General features: G+C 36.5%; 1 protein-coding gene across 3 annotated transcripts in view; it reads left to right on the forward strand.

The window, feature by feature from the left end:
* The window catches only part of LOC114324132 (protein SEMI-ROLLED LEAF 2), a 59,707-nt gene that overhangs the window by 21,018 nt on the left and 15,681 nt on the right, over positions 1–23,008 (forward strand). For 2 of the 3 annotated variants that reach the window (XM_082915956.1, XM_082915958.1), the window contains exons 3-12: positions 1,631–1,746; positions 5,554–5,668; positions 5,835–5,966; positions 20,077–20,124; positions 20,968–21,149; positions 21,246–21,442; positions 21,588–21,880; positions 21,983–22,132; positions 22,226–22,627; positions 22,728–22,883. In XM_082915956.1, the coding sequence (XP_082772082.1) occupies positions 1,631–1,746; positions 5,554–5,668; positions 5,835–5,966; positions 20,077–20,124; positions 20,968–21,149; positions 21,246–21,442; positions 21,588–21,880; positions 21,983–22,132; positions 22,226–22,627; positions 22,728–22,883 (1,791 nt within the window). The remainder of the gene's footprint in view (positions 1–1,630; positions 1,747–5,553; positions 5,669–5,834; positions 5,967–20,076; positions 20,125–20,967; positions 21,150–21,245; positions 21,443–21,587; positions 21,881–21,982; positions 22,133–22,225; positions 22,628–22,727; positions 22,884–23,008) is intronic. The other variant, XM_082915957.1, reaches the window with a different exon arrangement.

The following is a 23,008-nucleotide window of genomic DNA, read 5'->3' on the forward strand; positions in this document are numbered from 1 at the left end:
AACTAAAAGCTTGTCATAATCATAATGACATCATACCCAAAGGTCCTCTTTCTCATTGAACTAAGGTTTCAAAATATGTTCATCTATTAAATACATAGACCATTCCATAGTTCAAATAGCTAGAGGATAAATAAAAAAAATAAATGCCTTAATGGCTTACAATTAAACAAGGCATAGCCTTGTGCAACAAAATGGACTCTCGGTCCCAAAACATATACGCTCGGAGCTTCCACACATTACATTCAAGAGATATCTTGCTCCATCAACAAAAGAATGTATTCCCCTCCTTGTCACTGAGGTGGTGGCACCTCACCAATCCTTGAAAGTTGTCAGGTAAGAATGAGCTAGATGCGCAGTAGAAATACTTTTAACAGAGTATCTAATTATTCAAAGATCCATATAGCACCATCACAACCCAAAATATATTTAGTTCAACTCATAATATTACCCAAAAAGAGAAAACATGAATTCATAGGGCTTGTTTGGTTTGTTTTTGGGAGAGTTGTTTTTGAAAAAAAATTTGGAGAGAGAGTTTAGAAATTTTTTTGGTTTGTTTGGTTGTATATTTTGGGAGAGTTATTTTTTTGGGAGTTTGGGATGATTTGATATTTTGGGAGAATTTGAGTAGATGTGTGTGAGAGAAAAAGTGTTCTAGAAGGAGAGAGGAGAGAGAAAAAGTGATTGATTGATGTGTAAGAGAGAGAAAGTGATTTTGGAAATTTTTTGAGAAAAACTCAAACCAAACAATTTTTTAGAAATTTTTTTCTAAAACTCATCTCCCAAATGCAAACCAAACATACCCATAGTTTTTAGAAATTTCACAACTTCAACACTTGGGGGGTAAATACACAATGGAGTCCTAATCCTTGTAACTCAAACATTAAGTTATAGCATCAATGTCATAATAGCATCACATAAACATCCTCAAAATAAAGAGATAGAATATTAAAAATAATCCTACCTCAAGTTTCATGACTAAGAAGGCTAGATGATCAATTAACTCTTTGCGAAATCCCAATCCAATCGGTAGGAAGCTTGGTCCTAACTCAACCTTCAACTTTTGCAACCAATGGGTTTGTGAATCTAAGTAGAAATGGAGATTTCTAGAGAGAAAAAGCTAAGGTTTTCAGAGCTAGAGAGGGAGGGAGAAGAGAGAAAAGAAAAAAGTGGGAGAAATGATCTAAAAAGTGACTTTTTAAGTTGCTGAAATCGCGCAGACCGCTCGAGTAGTGATTGAGGTCTCTTAGTATCTCTGCCTATAAGACGAGATATTGGAACTCCTCATCTTCGCTCAAGTGACCACTTGTTCACTCGAGCGGTCCCTCGGCCTGCAAAACAACTACTGGGAGCACCTCATCTCTGATTGAGTGGTCACTTGAAACAAATTGTCACGCTTTCAATTCTCTTTTTTGTCTTTACTATCTCTCCATATTCAATCTTATTGCCTTATTAAAAAATTCAACTATTTACTTACAATTTAATGATTGGAGACAAGCATCATGTCATTATCTTGCAAAGTGATTTATTTGGTTAGTCAGATGACTTTAATGAAGTATATACATTTTTTTTTTGTTCCTTTCCTGTTTTGCTTGATTGCTATATTAATTGAGTTTCATAATCTTATTATCAGATCACAAGTTCTCTTGAGCAAAGGTGTTACAAAGACTTGAGAAGCGAGAACTTCCATTCTGTAAAAGTTGTTTTGTGTATATACAGGAAGTTGTTAATATCTTGTAGGGAGCAAATGTGAGTTCTTTCTTTTGGTATCAAACAAGTGTTTATGACCATTTTTGGGGTATTTTTCCTTATAATTTCCTGGAATATTGCAATTATAGTAAAAATTTCATACTTACATCATTAGCTGTCCTGTTATCTTTATAAGCCATTGAACACCAGCATTTTAGGAGATAATAATATGTTTGTCACAATGGTCTCTGCAGAAGCATTCTATTGAATACTTTCCTCTTCTTAAATTAACTTCAATAATCACAAATTTATAAGCTGCTGTGAACTGTTAGAGCTGAGTTGTATTCTAAACCTCAATGCTTGTTATATTTATTTTAGCACTGTACTTTAGCATGTTAGCTTTACTAAATTGAAATGCCTGCAAACTTTAAAAACTTCCCGCAGAGGAAACGATAGAACTAAAAGTCAAGTCACAATTCAATCTAAAACTTTCATACATAAGTGCATTGCTAGATCATTTATAAAACCCAATCAGGTTTCTGGTTGTGCAAATCGACCTGTTTTACTAGGAATCCAATTTATGCAGGTTGGATCGGGTAACTTGGGTTTTTAGTTTACCTAGAAGGGCCAGAACCCAAGGTATGACATACCTTACTCAAGCTGAAATAGCCAGGCCTCCAAGTCAACCCCACCAAACCTGAATTCCTTTTATTTTATTGTGCTGCTCAGATTAATCCATGGCTCAATTGGATTCAACCAGTTTGGGTCGGGTTGAATTATTTGGGTCCATTTATCTTCTCTATTGGACCTCAAAGAGTTGCGAACTCCAGATCCAACTAAAATTTTGCACTGGTGTAAGACAATCATTACCTACACTCATAAAAAAGAAATTGGAATAATACTATTGAGCAAGATACATACAGTTTAGAGTTTGACTTTGAGGGTTCCCCCATGGGTAACCTTTAGAATGTCCCAAGCATTCTTAGTAGTTTCACAATTAGAAATCTTCCTAAATCCACTTGGTGTGATAGTAGAATATTGCATTAAGTGCCATAGAGTTCCAACCAAAATTTTCAAAGTCAGTTTATCCCATTCATTAGCAAGTTTAGGTTTTTGTTCACCACTAAGGTCTGAATCCAAAGGAGGTCTATATCCAGTTTCAACAGAACACCAAATATGTTAATGAATATACATCAAGAAAGCTCTCATATGTTCAGAACACCAAATATGCCAGCTTTCCACTACGTATATTTACAACAATCAAATAAAGGGGGTCTCAACACAAAACCACCTTCTCTAGGCATGTCCATTTCCATTGACATGGTTAATAAGATATACTTAGGTTATTACACCAAAATGAGCAATAGAAGCTCCGATACCAATTTGAAAAGGTTGAGGTGGGCACGTTTTTGTGCCTAAAGGGTGATAATGTATCACTAGTAGAAGAAGAAGAATGAAGAAGGAACAAAGACTAAACTGGGGATCACAATTCTGTATCAAATATTTCAATCTCATATTTTGTAAGATCAATTCTCAAGAAGCATCATATGCTTCTTCCAAGAACATTAACTGGTTCAATTATTTTTACAATTCTCCCACTACGTTGAGATACTAGTGCATCATAAGATAAATCATTGACAGTTACAGGTGCATCATATATAGTGATAAGAACCTTTACGTGAAACTGCAACATTCATGAACAATAATGTAGATTACATATATCCTAGAGTTTCCGGTGCATCACGTAATCATAAATCAGAAAACAATATTTAAATACCATCTGTCTTGATGTATCAACTCTTATTCACTTTGAATATCCAATAGAATAATATACTTCCACTCGTGTCTCCGACCTATCCATTTTTTTCTTTTAGCACGAATGCTAGACACCTTCAATGTTGTGGACTAGGCTATCACCCAAATTACAACTCCCCAAGTGTCTTAGAGAGAGATTTAATTGGATACAAACTAGTATGTTAATAACTGTTTATAGGATATATAGACAAGACAAAATACATTATCCTCGACACTACTATTCCAAGTAATGTATTCCATCTCATAATTTCACCATAATTGGGATTATCCTAGTGCAGTCATTTAAGAAAGAATTTCATACGTTTCAAAATAGTCCAAGAACTCACAAGAGAGATATTCCACTCCTCGATCCAATTGAAGGTTCTTTAGGTTATTACTCAATTGTTTCTCCACATCCACCCATGTTATAACAAATAGGTATAACCATTTGAGTAGACACCACTAAAAGTAATGAAATACTCAAAACCATTGTTGTTAAATTGTGAATCGAATTGTGAATCATTTTGCTAAAATAGTGATCGTGAATCATAAGATTCACTTTATTTAGCATAATATATAATTTTATATCTGTATATGTACATATAAAAATACATATATAGTGTTTAAAATTATATAAATACGAGTATAACTAAATTTTATATAAATGTATACATATAAAAACATGTATATCAATATAATTAGTTGATCTCATTTTTTGTTTTGTTATAACGACTCTGTTTTATGCATTATGCAAATAGAATTGAATTGCTTGTATTGTAGTGAATAGTAATAAATCACAATGAATTGTAGTGAATTGCAATTGAATTGTAGTGAATTGCAATTGAATCGTAATATTCACTAATTTAAGATTCAATTGCACGAAACGTATCGTTTTGCTTGAAACTTGTATCCAATTGTATGAATCGAATCATGAATCATAAAATTCTAACAACCATTCTCAAATCGCCACTAACATGATGTTCAAAGAATCTAAGTACATCTCATTTACTAATTCTCTATGGCTCAATGGCTCTAATGCTCTTTAGTAAATAAAAGCCTATGTGTCATTGTACCCTCTAAACAGGATGCAAGCTTCTGGCCTTCTTTAGTATGGTGACCTTGCTCAGTGCTATCCAAAAAAAGATGAGACATTTATTGTTAGCAATCAATCCTATTTAGATAACAATGACTGATATTGTGATATATGGAAATCAGGACAGGAATATGTGACTGTATCAATGCTTATACTGGGATTTCAGGTTGCTTATCTTGATAGTGTGGAGTGATGTTTTAAAAAAAATATTGATAGCAACATTTGGCAATCTAAAACTTGATACACTACCCTCTTATGATTTGAGCAACTTTGGGTTTGTCCTGGATGTGCAATAATTGGAATTTTGAAATTAGAGGGATCAATTTCATGAAGTTACAGAATTCACTAGCAACAGTTTTCAGCCAGAATATAAGGAACAAATTGGAAAAATCTACCCAAAAATATATAAAAATAAAATTGCAAGAGATATAAGTAATTAATTGAAAAGATACCATGTGGTAATTTAAAATCATCAAGGATTTGTGAATCTCATCCCATTTATCTGAGCTTGTCAGGGATTTTTTGTTTGAATTATTTTCACATTGGGTCAGAAGCACTTGATGAAAAAGTCATGTTTATTGGGAAGAAAAATTGGATAATTTTGCTGCAAGACTGTCACTGGAACTTTGTATCTCCATTTTCCTTCTTTCAGTTTATTGTATTTTATTTTATAAAAATTATGTTAACAAGATTTTTTTTACTTAGGATTGAGCATAGTGTCCCAGTAACTTGAAAATGGATTTATTTTATTTTATTTTTTGCAAATTATATTGAGTATTCGACCACTAAATTATGTGGATATGTTACCACCAGAACAGTATCAGAAATGGCTTATTTATATTGAAGAACAAGGACTTGAAAGCTTGGGAAATTGTTACTTATTGAAGTTTTTCTGGTGCATTTTACGTATAGCAACATTTGTGAAGTATTCATTTCATTATTTACGTATGGAATTCCTCATCAGTAAGAATATGTGCCAGGCCATTGTTTGCAAGTAGCTTGCTCAGCATCATACAAATTATGTTGGACCAAACAAGGCATGATGAAATGCGCATTATTGGATGCGAAGCTCTTTTTGAGTTCGTAAATAATCAGGTGGGAGCTATTGGTTTCTTCTCTCCGTTCCTTTTGGATCATCAAATTTTTTTTTTTTTTTTTTTTTTTTTCGGTGGAAGCACTGCCTTGTAGTTAAGATGTTGTCAACCTTGCAAGATTATTTGCATCAACCAGTATGCTTATGTAGTATCATTGTACTGTGCAGCGGGATGGTACTTACATGTTTAACTTAGAAGGCTTGATTCCAAAACTTTGTCTTCTAGCTCAAGAAATGGGGGAGGAGGATGACAGGGTGAAGTATTTGCGTTCTGCTGGGCTTCAAGCTCTTTCCTCAATGGTGATGTGCCCTCATTGCTCGTTGTTATGTTTCGAATTGTTTGATATTTTATCTTTCCATGTCCCTCATTGCTCGTAGTTATGTTAAGTGAATTGTTTGATAGTTTGTCTTTCCATGTCAGTCTACATATTTATTGGATTTGGTTTTTGAATATTGACATGCACTTTAGGTGCTGCATCATTAGGCCTGCAAATAAGCCAAGCCACGCCGAGCTGTGCTTTGCTGTGCTCAAGCTTGACTTGTTTGCTTATCGAGCTCGAGCTCAACTCCATAACTAACTGGGCTCGAGCTCGACTCGGCTCATTAATATTAATGAAACTAGAGCTCGGCTCGGCTCGTTAAGATTTTTTAAATAAAAAATATTATTTATATTATTTAATATATAAATAATGTATTTATACTATTATTTATATATATTTATATTTATTGTACAATTTTAATAAAGATAAACAAGCCGAGCTTGACAAGCCAAGTTTATTCGAGCTCTAGCTTGGCTCGTTTACTAAACGAGCCTAATATTCTCGTGCTCGAACTCGAACTCGACTTGTTTAAACGAGCCGAGCTGAGCCGAAACCCTTAACAAGTCAAGCCAAGCCTGTTCGTGAACAGTTTGGTTCATTTGCAACCCTATGCATCATACATTATGCCAAGTTAGTGTTTCTTGAATTTGATCAAACATTGCCAGCTTCTTCTATGGGCATGTGCAGCTAGACTATTACTTGAAAACAATTTTATCAAAAAAATTGGTGGGAACATGATAGGATCTTGAGCTTTGATATCAATGGTTGCTTGAATCACTATTTGATTTGTGTTGTTGAATCATAAATTGAGTGAATCGTATAGTTTAGCTGTGATTCACTACAATTCATTGCGATTAACTATGATTTGCTACAATTCACTGCAATTCACTATGATTGAGTTTTATTTACATAATGCATGAAACAATGTTTTTTTTGCAAAATAAATAGACAGATCACGTAGTTATATTGATATACGTGGTTTTTTATTATATATATAAATTGATATTTAAACATATATATATTTATATATATATATACATATTTAATATTAAATATTATGATAAATGAAGTGAATCTTATGAATCACAATTCACTATTTTAGAAAAACGATTGACAATTCGATTCGTGATATGACAACAGTGTTGATACCAAACTGATGTAGGACATCTTTAGGAAACCTGCCCTAAGGTTGCCTACAATTGGAATTGTGGTGGGTTTTGGTTTGTAAAGCTTCTTGGGTTAGGGTTCTAAGAGAGAAGAAAGTTTCTAGGGTTTGGAGATGAGAAGTGTGAGATTTTGTTTGATTTTCAAAAGTGGTAGCTTGCTGAATTTTCAGAACATAGGCTATTTAAGGGCCTAAAGAGTGAGTATTTTATAGAAATGATAGAGAGCTCTAAACAATGAGCTCTAAAGCCAGCTCTAATGAGCTGGCAGTGAAGGAAAAAAAAAAAAAAAAAGGCCAAAACATTACATCAATGGGTGGGTTCCACTGATTAGAGCTCCCTCAGAGCTCATTGTTTAGAGCTCTGAAACATTTTTCTTTAGGATTGTAATGGTTAAATTGAAGGCCAACAGGAGAAGGGATTAGGGTTGATTTTTGCAAGATTTAGGGTTTTGAGGCTAAATAGTGCGCCTTTTGAAGGTTGTGAATAGTCGCCTGGAAATATTAACTTGAGTAAGAGGCCAAAGAAGAAAAAAATTAAGAAGAAAAGAGAAGGAAAGAGGTGCTTCACCCTTGCATGGGTTAGGCAAATTCACATAAACACAATCTTGAATTCTCATAATATCAACTCTATTGAATCATTGAGATTACACATATTTATAGGCTAAAGACGCTCCTACTTCTAGGACTATGACTCAAATTTAGAAACTAAGAATATTTGGGAATTTTTTTTTGGGTGAATAATATTTAGGAACTACAAATATTCTAGAGCAACTATGACTATGACTTCTAATTCTACTCCAACTACGCTATGAATTCAAATTAGGAAACTTTGTCCCTTTCAACCTCTAAGACTATTCTAGAAATAACAAAACTCATATATAATGACCCATTAAATAACTTGATCCAAAAAAAAAAAAAAAAACCTATGAGCAACTCCTATAGTTGATGGCCAACAAATTATGAAATTACTAAAACACCATTAAATACTAAAACTTGATTTAATGATTTTTTTTTTCAAGCAACATACTGAGTTAAAATAAAAACAAATAAATACTCAAAATTGTTCAAAAAATTCACTCCATCATGCCATAAACATTCTCTATGTGAAATTCTAGATTTGCCTTATTCTTTTTTCCATGCTCTTCATCACATTCTTGACATTCTAACTCTTTAGACTAGGCTCAAGTTTAATCAAATTTTTACTACGTACTTGATGGTAAGGGATTATTTTGCAATTAATAGCAAGAAATTAAGCTTAGAGTTCCTCTTTTTTTTCTTCTTGCCTCTCTTTTCTTCTTCCCATTTCTCTAGTTTCTCTCTCTCTCTCTCTAGGAATTTTGGTAAACCCCCAAATGGGAGACCTTTGTGTTTTTCTTTTACAATTTGTATAATTTTCCATGTAAAATTGGTCTGTGAAAAATTTACACTTGTCTTTGTATGATTATGTAGGAATTAGTTAGCATGAGAAGTATTTTAATAAGCATGAGGTGTCGTTGTCCTTAGTAGTTCACATATTTGCAACCATGTAATTCCTGACATGTCCTACACTTGCCAACATGTCTCACTGTAACGCCCTAAGTTTTATTACCCGAATAACATTAAAGTCCATATTAAAGTCCATTTTCAAAACATAAATGCGGAAGCAGAATAAAAATGAATAAACAATTCATATCCTCTCTTGTATATACAGTGATGAAACATTCGATACAATAAATTACAAATGCCTTTAGGCTTACATTGAAGAAAAATAAACAAAAGGGATTTACCCTCTATACATAACATTGGCATCCTGCCTACAAATAATAGGCCTTGTGGCCAACAATAAGAAGATCTCTACTCCAAAGACATCTCTCAAGCCTGCACTTGAAAAATATTCAACGTGTGATGAACATATAATCTAGTAGGAATCCCAATGACTCTAAGCAATAGTATCCTATAGATAGATATGATCATAAATGCTCCAAGTCATAGATACGTAAGTAGTGTTGACTTTTATATCCAAAATATACATACATACGTGTTAAAATTGATGTATTATTGATTGATATATTGATATATTTACATTGATTCCTATATATAGGAGAGGGTGAGTGTGTAGTAGGTGAGGAGTAGGTGGAGAGTAGGTGAGTGTGTGGTAGGTGTGTAGTAGGTGGATTTTAACAGCCCCCCTCAAACTCAAGGGGGATAGAAACTAACCAACTTGAGTTTGGAGAGAGTAACAAAACAAGAAATAGACTAATACATAAAATAAAAGAGGATAGGAGACACTGTATGGTCGTGTCAGACCGTTGGTGAAGACACTGTATGGTGGTGTCATAACGGCGTAGAGGACACTGTATGGTGGTGTCGTAACGGTGTAGAGGACACTGTATGGTGGTGTCAGACCGTTGTAGAGGATAAAGTCTGGACAGTTGACGAGGTCACACCGGACCGATGTAGAAGCTAACCAGAATCAATGTCGGGACAGTTTACAGAGTCTTGTCGGACCCATGAAGGAGCTAACCGGAATCAATGTCGGGACAGTTTACAGAGTCTTGTCGGACCCATGAAAGAGCTAACCGGAATCAATGTCGGGACAGTTTTACAGAGTCTTGTCGGACCCATGAAGGAGCTAACCGGAATCAATGTCGGGACAGTTTACAGAGTCTTGTCGGACCCATGAAGGAGCTAACCGGAATCAATGTCGGGACAGTTTACAGAGTCTTGTCGGACTCTTAAAAAGTCGCACCCTCAAAAGGTGTGCCCAATCTGTCAAAAAAGGCGTGCCATCAAAAGGCGTGCCCAATCCATAAAAAAGGCGTGCCATCAAAAGGCGTGCCCAATCCATTAAAAGGCGTGCCAGATATGATGGCGAGGCACGTGAGTGCCTTGGCTGGCGCGCCCGTTTGTCGTCTGGCGTCAAGTGGCGCGCGATACGCGTGGCTGCCTCGGCTATTTAACCAAGACGGAGGCTGAGGCTGAGGCTGAGGCAGAAGCTGAGACAGAAAAACTGAGAGAAACCTCTGAAAAATTCTTCGTTTTGCTGAGAAAGATACTCTGTAACACTCTGTTGCCCAGAAAAATGGCTTCGTCTTTCCGCGGTCTGCTCATTCTCTTTCCCGACCTCAACGAGTCAACAAGAGAGATAACTGGTGCGGTGGCACTGGAACCTCAACCAAGCGCCCCGGAGTTTGCTCCGTTGAACTTTCCTATGCGGTCTGTGGAGCAAAGAATGGCAGTGCAGTCGGATGTGGAGGCCAATCAGTATACGTTGAAGTCATGTGTGAAAACCATGACTGCGGTTACAAATTTGTCGAACCGGCTGCAGAGTAGGACAAATGAGGTGCAGCAGTTAAACGCCCAACTGGCTCTGCTCCAGCGCATGTATAAGGATGCGCGAGCAGAGATGAGTGTCCTAAAGGCGGAAAATAAAGAGCTGAAGCGGAAGGCCACCGTTATGTTCCGATTTGGAGGGCCGCCATATGCTGCAGTGGAGGAGTATGGGGGAGTGAACGTGCTTGGCGGATTAGGAAGCACGGAGACCGGACTGGCACGGGACACCCAAGAGAAAAGTAAGAAGAAGAGACCTGCAGTAGAGTAGAGAAGGGAAAAGAAAAATTCCACTGTGGGTGTGGTTGTTTTTGTGTGGTTTTTTTTTTTTTTTTTTTTTTTGGTGGTGTAAAATGGTGATCGGGGTGAGCCCCGACATGAATAAAATGAGTTTGGTGTGCAGTCCGTCTTCTTCTTTGGCTTTTTTTTTTTTTTTTTTTAAAAAAAATAATAATAATAATAAAAAATAAAATAAAGTGGTGAAAGCCAGGGGAATCCATGAAGGCTAGTATAATATTTTGTAGTGGGGAAAAGAATGATGGGTATGTGGAGTAGATAATAAAATAAAAGGAGGTTTAAATAAAGTGAGGGATGTGGGCGGTGGATGAACAAACAAATAAATAAATAAAGGAATGAAAAGAAAGAAATAAATAAAGAAAGAAAGAGAGAAATAAATAAAGAAAGAAATAAATAAATAAAGAAAGCAAGTGTAATGTGTGTTGCCCTTTTTTCTCTACTGCTGCAGCAGTGTGTTGATATGTTTTTAGTTTATTTTATGTTGCCTCTGCTGGGTGTGGTTAATAATAATAATAATAAAATGTAGAATAAAAACAAGCGCACATGGGTTGATAGTGTCAATCCATTAACCTGTCAAAAAGTAGAATAAAAACAAGTGCACATGGGTTGAAAAGTGAAAAAAGAGAGAGAGAACAGCGTGTGTAAATAATAATAGTAATACCCAAACCACGAAGAGCTGTCTTCCAACACCTCCTAGGCCAACATTAATGTTAGAGACAAAACCAAGCCCACAACCTGCTACAAGCAAGATAATATTACTAGTGGGTTGGACCATCTGGAATTGCTCACACTAACGTCAACAAGATCAGCAGTTCTAGCGAAAAAATATTTGAAACCAAGAAGTAGTGTTGCTGCTGATTCTGCTTCTGATGTGCCACGAAAGGACGACGACAGCCTCATGAGCTGCCCTGGTATTTTTTTTTTTTTTGGAGAGAAAACTCATCTCATAAACTCTCTATGAATCTATCTGAATCAACAGAACCAACAAAGCCCAGAGTACACAGCCAAATTCTACAAAATGGCACAGAGACAAAACACACAGAGAGAGGTATAGATACATGGAACTTGGAACTTTCTCCAGGCAAAATTAAAGGAATCTGGCGGTGTATATAGGGGAAGATGAGTACATGTGGTGGATTTGGGCAATGATGGGAAGGTATGTGTAGAAAATAAGCGGAATAGGTTGAGGTCCGGCGGGCGGCCAAGGCAAGGTTGCCGCCCGCCGGTGAAGCGAGAAATACGAAGGTCTTAACCTTGCTCTGATACCATGGAAGGGATGTCTATAGAAAGAAAAGGAAACCCGAAAGATTCCTTCTTTTACAATTTCAAGAACACAATTCTTATCTTCACAACTCCCGTTTTTTATTCAAAGAACTTACAACTTCATTTATTTTAGAAAACAAGTCCACACTATTACCATTCTAAACATGTACATCAATATTCTACCGGACATAGTCTCATAAATCATCTCACATTATACTATCATCACCGAACACTAAAGGTGAATTGGATATCCTGTGGTCTCGCCAAACCCCAAGCCACAACCCCATTTTGCCGGTTGCTAGTCGGAAGGAACGCAGTACCTACATATAGCACCGCCTGCTTTACCGGTTGCTAGTCGGAAGGAACACATTACCTTTATATAGGACTGTCTACTTTACCAGTTGCTAACTGAAAGAATCACATTACATCTATATAGGACATTCATTAAGCATCTTATCATGTAGCAAATCACTCTATAATTACACAATATAATCAACAACACATAACACGTATAATCTATTCAAGAACAATCATTGCCATCCTCCACCGATGGCCAAGGACAAAACCTCTAACAACGTAATTCTTGTAAAAACATACTCAACGACGACAACGTTTATCGCAATGTATAATCCCATTTCATTTCTCAATTTACAAAAGCCAACTCTTTAATTCCAAAAACTAAATCCCGTTATTCCTAATTTTCAACATTTACACAAACATTAACTAATTCCGTCTTTCAAAATCATTGATTAAAATTAGGGCTTTCTAAATTTAACATCCTAAACATGTTCAATAGCACGTAATTTCCATAATCAACCATAAGCATAAAATTAAACCCATAAGTTCAAACCCTAACTCTTATCCTTATGCTTTTAGAAATCTTATAACAAAATCATGTTGTTAATTTCATAAAAACTGCCACACATCTATCTATAGCGTTTTATTGAAAAGAAGCAAAACAATTCCTACCTCTTGAAGCGAAGAGGAGAAATCCAAAATTCCAACGTCAACGAAATCACGATCGAACCGGCTCAAAAGAAAGCCCTCGTCACACTCTACCTTTTGGTATAAAGAACCAGAGAGAGATTTTGACCCTAAGTTGACGGATCTAAGTATTTACAAGCTTGAGAACTCGGCTATGGCGGAAAGAGAGAGAAGAGAGAAGCAAACAGAAAAAGTGACTTTTAAAGCGCACTCAACACTTATATAGATGCATCATCACGGGCTTGAACAAGACCATTGCAGGCATGAATGACATGATCGCGAGCATGACCAAGATCACTGCGGGCGCGACCATGAGGGTCGCGGGCCAGCAAGCGGGTTCTAGGATTTTTTGTAGACAAAGTACTAGGAGGGTTTTATGGTCGTGGGCTCAACCTCCAAGATTGTGGGCGCGAAGAAGCCCATGCATGAATGCTGGATTGCTACCCAGAAGCTAACCCAAGGTGTTCCAAGGTCAAATCTCAATAGGGTAAGGTCAAAGGTCAACTGAAACAAACTCATACCCCAAACGGAAAGGCAAAAAGGGACGGATTTTGACCCAGGCCACTACACTCACCTTTATAACTCATCAACCAATAATCATCATGTTGAACTCAATTAATCTAGCTTTGGCTTAGTTTATTACATTTAGATTTAATTAATCATAATTCGTGCTTAGTGTAATGCGCTGCTAAAACATACAAGAACATGCCAATACAAACACCATAATATAAACCAAAGGTCATCTTTCTTGTTGAACTAGGAATTACGACATTACAATCCAACGTTTACAAAACATCTTGGTTTCACTTTCCAGTTCAATAATCTAGATGGCCTTACAAAATATTAAGCCTCAAGGGCGTACAAAATAACGAAACAAATTCAAACGTATAGTTACAATGTCTACTACATCAACAACATAATATTCTTGAACTAAACTTTCCCAAAATGAGCTACTGCTTGTCTTCTCCAACCCATCAAGAATGTGGTGTATCATTAATTCTTGAAAAATAAAATCGAGTTGAGCAATATGCCCAGTAGGAATACATTTAACCAAATATTTAATTATTCGAATAAGCATGTGACATCGTTGAAACAAAACACATTAAGGAGTTTAGATACACAGGTAATTATTGTACATCATGTAAACACTATAGCAATTGCACCATCACATTTACATCACACAACATTTATCATCACATCAAAGAGAATAACCCAGGAGTCCCATGCAAGAGTCCATGTCCAAACACAAGTGTCTTTTGTTTAAAAACCGCCCCCACATTTGTTGACTATTATACGGCAGGGAGTGGGCACCCAAAATCATCTATTTTTTCACTTTTGCCGACTACAATACGGCAGGACTAGTAGACCCCCAAAAATATTTTTCCCACATTCATCTAGCGATAAGCCTATTCATGGCATTTGGATATCTTTTTAAACTCCTCACACGGGTACCAACAACACCACATTTTCAAAACCGACTCTTTCCCGTACTCATGCACAATTAACAATTTTATCACACTTCCATTCCATTTACAAGCATTCAACATAACAAGTGATGAAACACAACATAATGTTCAAAGAAAGCCAATGTCCAAGACACAATTCCAGTACCCTAATCATATTCACATCATTCATCTCTCTATTATTCATAACACTCCAAGAATTTAAGGGAATTCCACTCTAATTAATATTTTCTATTCAAAATGGGAGTTAGGGTTTTGCCAAAATTTTGGGGTGTCTCTCTTTCATCATGGATATAGGGTCTAACAACATTTATATACATGTTTTGTAAAAGGAGTCAAGAAATTTCAAGCAAAAGTCAACTAAAACAATCTATTTATGTAAAACATGGGCTTAACCCAACTAAATCTTCAAATTGGCTCATAGGTCACAACAATATCACAAAAATTCTTCAAAATAAAGAAATACTAGGTTAAAGGTAACCCTACCTCAAGAACCAAGCAAGATATCAAAGATCCTAGAAGAATCCTTTACGAATCAAAATTCTAATCAGTCGGAAAGTGAGATTTTCCAAGAGAAATGGAGAGTATTTTAGAGTGAGAAACTAGGGTTTTCGGAAACGAGGAGAGAGAGGGGAAGATAGAAATGAAAAGTGTAAGGAATGATCTAGAATCGTAATTTTAAAGTTGCTGAATTTGCACAGTCCGCTCGAGCGCAACTTCCTACGCTCAAGCGTAAGATACAAACTCGAAGGCTCGCTCGAGCGACAACTTCTTCTCTCGAGCGTAAAATGACAAGCCTCAGAAGTTTTGCAGAGTTACAATGAAACAACTGGGAGCCAACATTCTCTGCTCGAGCGCAACTTTTTGCGCTCGTGCAACCCGCCTGTAAACTCGAAAGATACTGGGAGCTGAAATTCTCCGCTCGAGAGCAATATCCTTCGCTTGAGCTGACCCAGAAACAAAATGCCACACTTAGTATTTAGGATGACAATTAGCATTAAGTTAAATCACTTAAACTCTTCTATTAAGCCAATTAAGATTGGATTAAGCTAATCTTCCTGCATTGGGTTGTCCTAAGAAGCACGGACACGCGACACGACACAGATACGACACGAATACGCATGAAATATATAATTTTATATATTTATTATATGTTAAATATATGAATATATCATTTAAAGATAATAAAAAAATGCAATATGACACTAATTCTTAGAAATTTATATGATTTTTGTTTTATTATTGTAACTTAAGTTGCTTTGTTTAAACTTATAATTAGTTGCCTATGTGTCTAATCGATAGACACATGTGTTTAAGCGATAGACATGTGTGTCCTCCAAGTGTCCAAAGAGTGTCTGAGTCTTTAAAAAAAATTCAAAAATAGGACACGCTTTGAAGAGCGTTATACACGTGTCGGGGAAGTGTCCAAAGAGTGTCGGTATCTGACACAGACACGTCACCTTCTTAGAAGTGTCCTTGCTTCTTAGGGGTGTCTAACACATCGGAGAGCAACACATAAATATAACTAAAGTATGATCATCATATATTTAATCATCTTCATACAACATCATAGTACATTCTCACGTATAATTGATGGCATACCCTAGAGAATTACAATGGTGAAACATTTAAGAAACAGGGTTTGAAGCTAAATATTAAGGCATAACACATGGCATGTTACTTTAGTAGAACTGGGTTTATAGGAATTGTGATCTAAATATCTGGGGATACTAAAACTATAACGTTCTTTGGATAACGGGTAATGCTATACAAATAGAATTGCTATATAGATGTTTCATATAGAATGACATGGTCTTTTTATTTGAAGTCAAAACACCCATTATTTTGATTCATAATTGCAAGAATGTCATTGTTACATCAGTGTGACTTATACGAGTTCTGTAACGCCCTCAAAATAATAACATTAAACCCATCGGATAAGACATGCATTTACATATAAACTAACCGCATTCCTTTCATTCATTAGAATTCCAAGACATAAGTATTACATGTTAACCTCATAACAAAATGCCCTACGGGCTTACAGCTTTCCAAGTTAACACTTGGTTACAACAAAGAGTTCTAACTCGTTTACACATTAAGCCCTTGGCTTGAAATTACATGTAATACATCAAAAGTAAAACGACAAAACTATGCCCGCCACTAGCCTCCCAGCTATGTCCTTGGAGGTGGCATGCTTCCTGTACCTGAAAATGATATTCCCATATAGGGTGAGCCACAGCCCAGTAGAAATACACTAAACCAACCATGGACAATGACTAAAACATTAGCAATTGATAGTTGGTCAACACTGATACAATCACATAAATTACATATTTATGTCAATGACTTACAAGTCCCAATTACTTTTCATTTTCCCTTTTTCGACAGATAAGCATGCTAGCTCTATCATCATTTCCACAGATATGTATAAAAACTATATCTCACATTCAGATAAGCATAAAAGCTATATCCACATTCTCAACAGATATGTATATCAACAATATCCACAGATAAGCATACAAGCTGTATCCACACTCTACAACAGATATGTATATCAACAATATCCACAGATAAGCATACAAGCTGTATCCACACTTCACTTCACAAAGATAAGCATATGAGCTCTATCTTCACTTCTCTAGACAAGCATATGAGCTCTGTCTACGGAGTTCATCCCCTATCTCCTCTCAATACCTATCCGGTTTAGAGGTACATCCCCTATCTTCCCCTAAACCGCGGAGTACATCCCCTATCTCCTCCTCTACACATAACGTATATAAACACATTGGTTCTATATACAATCACACAATACACACAATTAATGTATTCTATCAACCGTCAAGTTCCATGACACATTCCATTGATTAGTTTCCGTTTACCTAATCATCATGCATTGTCTACAACAATCTCGACTATCCTCCACCGATAGCCCAAAGCAGTTATTTCTAAAACAGAAAATAAATGCACAAATGGATATTCAATCAACATTTCATTTCCTCATTTCTCACCAATTAATTATCCCAATTAATTAAACAATGTAATTAGGCCATTTTCCATAATTACCATTTCAACCCTTAGGTCCCATTTTCATCAATGATTCAACAATCATTCTATTTTTCTATGCCAAACATGCATCTAGGTTTATTATGAATAAAACCCCAACTTTTGTAAAATTACACAAAAGCCCCAAACTTTCACAAAATTACCAAACCAAGCCCAACATCTCAAAATACCAAAATTTAAAGACAAAACCCATAGAGAGGAGTAGGATATCCCTACCTTGAAGTTTAAGCCAAAAAGGAGATGAAGACTCCAAGATCAACTTGCTCCAAATCCAAACTTTTTCAGATTAAATCGAAGCTCTCAACGCCCTCTATCTTTTTAACAAAGGCCCTAGGCTAGATTAACACCCTAGGGAGATCAAACCTTAGAGAGAGTGCAAGTTTAGAGAGAGAGGGTGTCGGATTTAGGGTTTAATCAAAGAAAGGGACTGAAAAAGTGATGTTTTAGACGCTGCTGTCCGCTGATATAAAACACGCTCGCTCGAGCTAAGGATTGGTCGCTCGAGCGACCAGACACAGAAAACTCTCGCTCGAGCCAAGAAGTTCTCGATCGAGCGAAGAAAAACCCAGACCGCTCGAGCCACGAAAATCTCGCTCGAGCCAGAAACTACAACTCTCAGGTCCAGAACCGGGGCAACACTACTCTCGCTCGAGCGACAGACTCCTCGCTCGAGCGAAGGACCAAAAATCTGGGCAGCAACACTAGGCTCCCAAACACAACCAACCTGTAACAAACCTGCCCAACACATCCCATACTCAATATACAAAGTAAAAAGGATGCAAACAAGATAATAAACAACATCCAACATCCACGGACACATGTCCGGATCACTGTACAACAAGGGTAAACCCGGGATCGCTATAAGTTCTATTTGTAAATTTTCCTTAGATAATTATATGTAATGGTAGAGTAACTGTTGAGGAATTTGTCAAGTACCTTTGGAATTTTATAAGGTGTTGAGCATGTGTGAATGAGTAGTCCCACTTAAGCCATATTGAATAAAAGTAGAAAGAGAGGGTCTTAATGTACATTGGATGGACTCACTACTTAGAGGCTTATGCTTTTATGTGGGTATGAGTTTCAACAATGTGTTAGACACTTATATTGCACATGTGGACTCAGTTTCTCACAATGGATTGGGCCATGTTGTTGCTTTGCATTCATGGGCTCCTCAGATTCCTTAACAAGTGGTGTCATAGTCGATGATTGATGATCTATGGGTAGACTTTCCTAGTTGAATTGATGCAATGGGCTTGCATGACGACTCTCGATGGAGCAAGAAAAATCAATGAGTAACTCTCAATGGAGCAAAAAAAATCCAAGTGCACGCAATTAACAAGCCTGCAATATTACGACGGAGTGTGTGTGGTAGCTCCGGTTGGACAAGATATTAGGAGTAAGTAAAGATCAAAATTAAGGGGGAGCACATATACAATCTATGGTGAACCTGTAGATCAGATTCAAGGGGGAGTTTGGCTCGATTTATGGTTTACATGTGAGGGGGAGATTGGAAAATGCTACAGATCCCAAATAAATTACCAAATTTTCTACCAAACCTCATAGGTCCCACACCCATGTGAGAGGTTTGGTAGAAAATTTGGTAATTTATGTGGGGTCCCTAGCATAACTCGGGGAAGATTATTGGAGAATATGTGAATGAGTGAAGTCCCACATTGAATAAAAAGTAAAAAAAAGGGACTCTTGATATACATTGATGGAGTTACCACTTACAAACTTGAGCTTTTAAATAGGTATGAGTTCCAAACAATGGTTGTTGGACTTGGTGTTGGCACCTGTAGACTACTCAGTTTCTCCCCAACAGATTGGGCATTGTTGTTTCTATGCATTTGTTGGCTCCTAAATTCCTAAATAGATGGTGCTACCAAAGCTTTGGAGTAAGGTTTTTACCAATTGACTTCCATGGTTTTTCTGCTACATGACATAGTGTTTTGGTTTGTTTGTTTGTTTGTTTTTTAATTGGTGCATCACTCAATACTGCATTGACTCTCCTTTTTTTTTTTGAATCTGAATGGTTATCCTATTACATTAAAGCTTCATCTCAGTTATGTGCTCTTACGCACACTGTTTAGGACAAAAGTCATTACAAGGCTTACTCTTGTTGCCTTGCATGCCCTCCAAATACTAGACTTCCTGTCTTGCTTTCACCAATCATTTGTATAAAAAAAATTCAATACGAAATTGAAGTTCTGAGCAGGAAATCCTGTTTACCAGTAAATATAAAATAAAATGAAAAACATAGGATTGTTACTTTAGGGTTTGAAAAATTGACCTGACACTTTCTTTATGTTTATGCAATCAGTGTCTAAGTAATTTATTGGTTTCTAGTTTTGTTTCAGTTTTTAGGATATTTGAGATTTTTGTAGTATAAGGTTCCTCTATAAATCTATCATCCTCTCATGGTGTACATTTTAATTAATCATATGCTTTTTCTTGCTTCATCTTTGTTTCTTCATCATGTTGAGTCCCGTGTATAGTAATTTTATCTTATTCGGATTCTCAGATAGTTTTATTTTTTATCACAGATCTGGTTCATTGGTGAATTCTCTCATATGTCAGCTGAATTTGATAATGTAAGTTAATTAAGAATTATTTGTTGTATATTTTTTTTGAATGAGCTCACCCTTTTCCGTATTTAATCTTTGCAATTTTTTTGTTGTTGTTGTAAGTTGTATATTATATTTCTTTTCTTAAAGCAGTTTTTTGTGGTCATCCATGAGATTGGCAACTAAACACTAAACTGATTCTAAGAACTTTCCAGTGAAGTACTTTAGTCAACTTACTTTTTACATTTTATCCTACAATATGATTTAATCAATTCATCATGAATGGTGCAAAAGTGGAAGCTAAATTTTTTGTGTGTGGAAATGATATCGTGGTGGCACCCTGGCCTCTTTTTTTCTTCCCCCCCCCCCCCCCCCCCCCTTTTAATTTTTAAATGTAGTTTTCCATCTTTCCATCACATATTATCCATAACTAAATTTGGGATTAGCTTCTTGAATAGCTTGATATTCTTTGTTGGGCCCATTTTCTAATAGCTTAAGCTCTTGGACAATTGGTGAACTAACATGGTATCAGAGCTCAGGTTAGGGGAGGTCTTGGGTTCAAGTCTCTCCATTTGCATTTGGTCCCCATTTGCATTCTGTCTTTTGTTGACATTCCTTCTCTCTATGTATGAATGTTTGCATCTCCACGTTCGAGATGGGGTTGCAGGGAAGCTCTAGTTGCATATCAAAAGGTTGTAAATTCCCCTTGCAATAGCCATAACTGCTCTAGAAATAGGTCCACTGTTGTATTTGTTTTTGTTGGCATTTGATCTTTGCTAAAACAATGCTTGTGATGTATATATTTTTTCTTCTTGGCAAGACTACATGTTTACTATTCAATGACAGCATTTTATATTTTTAATCAACCAGGTTGTTTTAGTAGTCTTGGAAAACTGTGGAGGTCCTAAAGAGAAATCGGATGAACTTAATCAAGGTACCCCAAGTGAAGAGCCAAAAGTTGATGGTCATGTTTCTCCCTCATCAGGTGCCATGACAAGGGTTATGTCTTGGAAGAAAATTGTGAATGAGAGAGGCGAAGTTAATGTGACTGTGTAATTCCTCTTGTCATGGTATTTCATAAGTGTGATTAAATTTTCTTTATGTGCATTTTTCATATCTTGTCTAATATCTACTTTATTCTTTATCAGTGAAGATGCCAGGACCCCTCAATTTTGGTCCAGGGTTTGCCTGCATAACATGGTCAAGTTAGCTAAGGAGGCTACAACTATACGACGTGTACTAGAATCCTTATTCCGCTATTTTGACAAAGGAAATCTATGGTCGCCTGAACATGGGCTTGCCCTTTCTGTATTGATGGACATGCAATTATTAATGGAGTGTTCTGGTACTCAACTGCCTCTTATGATCTGTTTAGTTACGAATTATCCACTCACCTAAGCTGTTTTCAGTATCGTTTGTTTTTCCTCTTTTCTCATTTTATTGATACTTTGGTTGACCATTTATGCATTTTGTTTTACTTCAATTTGCAGGGCAGAACACACACTTCTTGTTGTCCACATTAATCAAGCATCTTGATCACAAGAATGTCTTAAAAGACCCTGACATGCAGGTACACATTGTTGATATTGCTACCTCCCTTGCTCGAGAAACAAAGGTTCAGCCTTCTGTGACAATACTTGGTGCATATAGTGATATGATGAGACACCTGAGAAAAAGCATACACTGCTCCCTCGATGACTCAAACCTTGGGGAAGAAATAATTCAATGGAACAAGAAATATGGAGCAGCTGTTGATCAGTGTCTTGTGCAATTATCACGTAAGGTGATCTTGTTCTCCTTCATCCCTTTATATGATGCTGAAAGTCAATTGGCATTGATGCCTTGTTTAATAAATAAATGAGCTGAGCAATCCTTTGAAAGGCAGGTTGGAGATGCTGGTCCTATTCTGGACATTATGTCAGTGATGTTGGAGAGCATCTCAAATATTACAGTTATGGCCAGAACCACAATTGCTGCTGTTTATCGTACTGCTCAAATTGTAGCATCAATACCAAATTTGTCATACCAAAATAAGGCAAGAGCATGCTAAACTCTTTTACTTGTAGTCTGAGGTTGTGTTAGTGCAAATTTTCCACACTTTCAAACTTAATCTGCTATTATTTTATAGGCTTTCCCTGAAGCATTGTTTCATCAACTACTTCTGGCTATGGTCTGTCTGGACTACGAAACAAGGCTGGGTGCACATCGTGTCTTTTCTGTTGTTCTTGTCCCATCTTCTGTTTGCCCTCGTCGTAGCTCAACAACTTCCTCAGCAAAGGCCGCTGACATTCAACGGACACTTTCAAGAACAGCGTCTGTCTTTTCTTCTTCAGCTGCTCTCTTTGAGAAGATGAAAAAGGAACAATCTTCCCCACAGGAAAACTTATGTCAAGAAAGTAAAGACAAAATTGTGGATGATGAGGATGAGAAGATCAATAACCAATCCATGTTGAACAGATTGAAGTCGAGTTACAGCCGAGCTTATAGCATGAAAAGGAATTCATTATCTGTAGACACAGACCAAGAGCCGGTATAAATTTACAATCCTGCCAATGAAACATTTTTGTACATAATTAATAATGCTTATAAAAATTATTTCATAACTATCTTGTATGACACTTTTGATTTAGCCACAGGAGGCGATTTCTCTTAGGTTGAGCACTAGACAGATCAATTTACTGTTCTCATCACTATGGGCACAAGCCATATCTCCTCTAAACACACCCGAAAACTATGAAGCAATTGCTCATACATATAGCCTGTTGGTCCTATTTTCACGAACCAAGGTAATGTTGCTATACTAGAATTCTGGTTCTCTCTTGAATTCTCCCTTGGGTGATTCTTGTCCTTCACTATTGTGGAAACTTACAGTTTTTTTTTGCCTTCGTATTTGACAGTTTTGCTATGCTTA

The sequence above is a fragment of the Camellia sinensis genome, chromosome 2 (genome assembly GCF_055761805.1).
Source record: "Camellia sinensis isolate YWXY chromosome 2, ASM5576180v1, whole genome shotgun sequence".
NCBI lineage: Eukaryota > Viridiplantae > Streptophyta > Magnoliopsida > Ericales > Theaceae > Camellia > Camellia sinensis.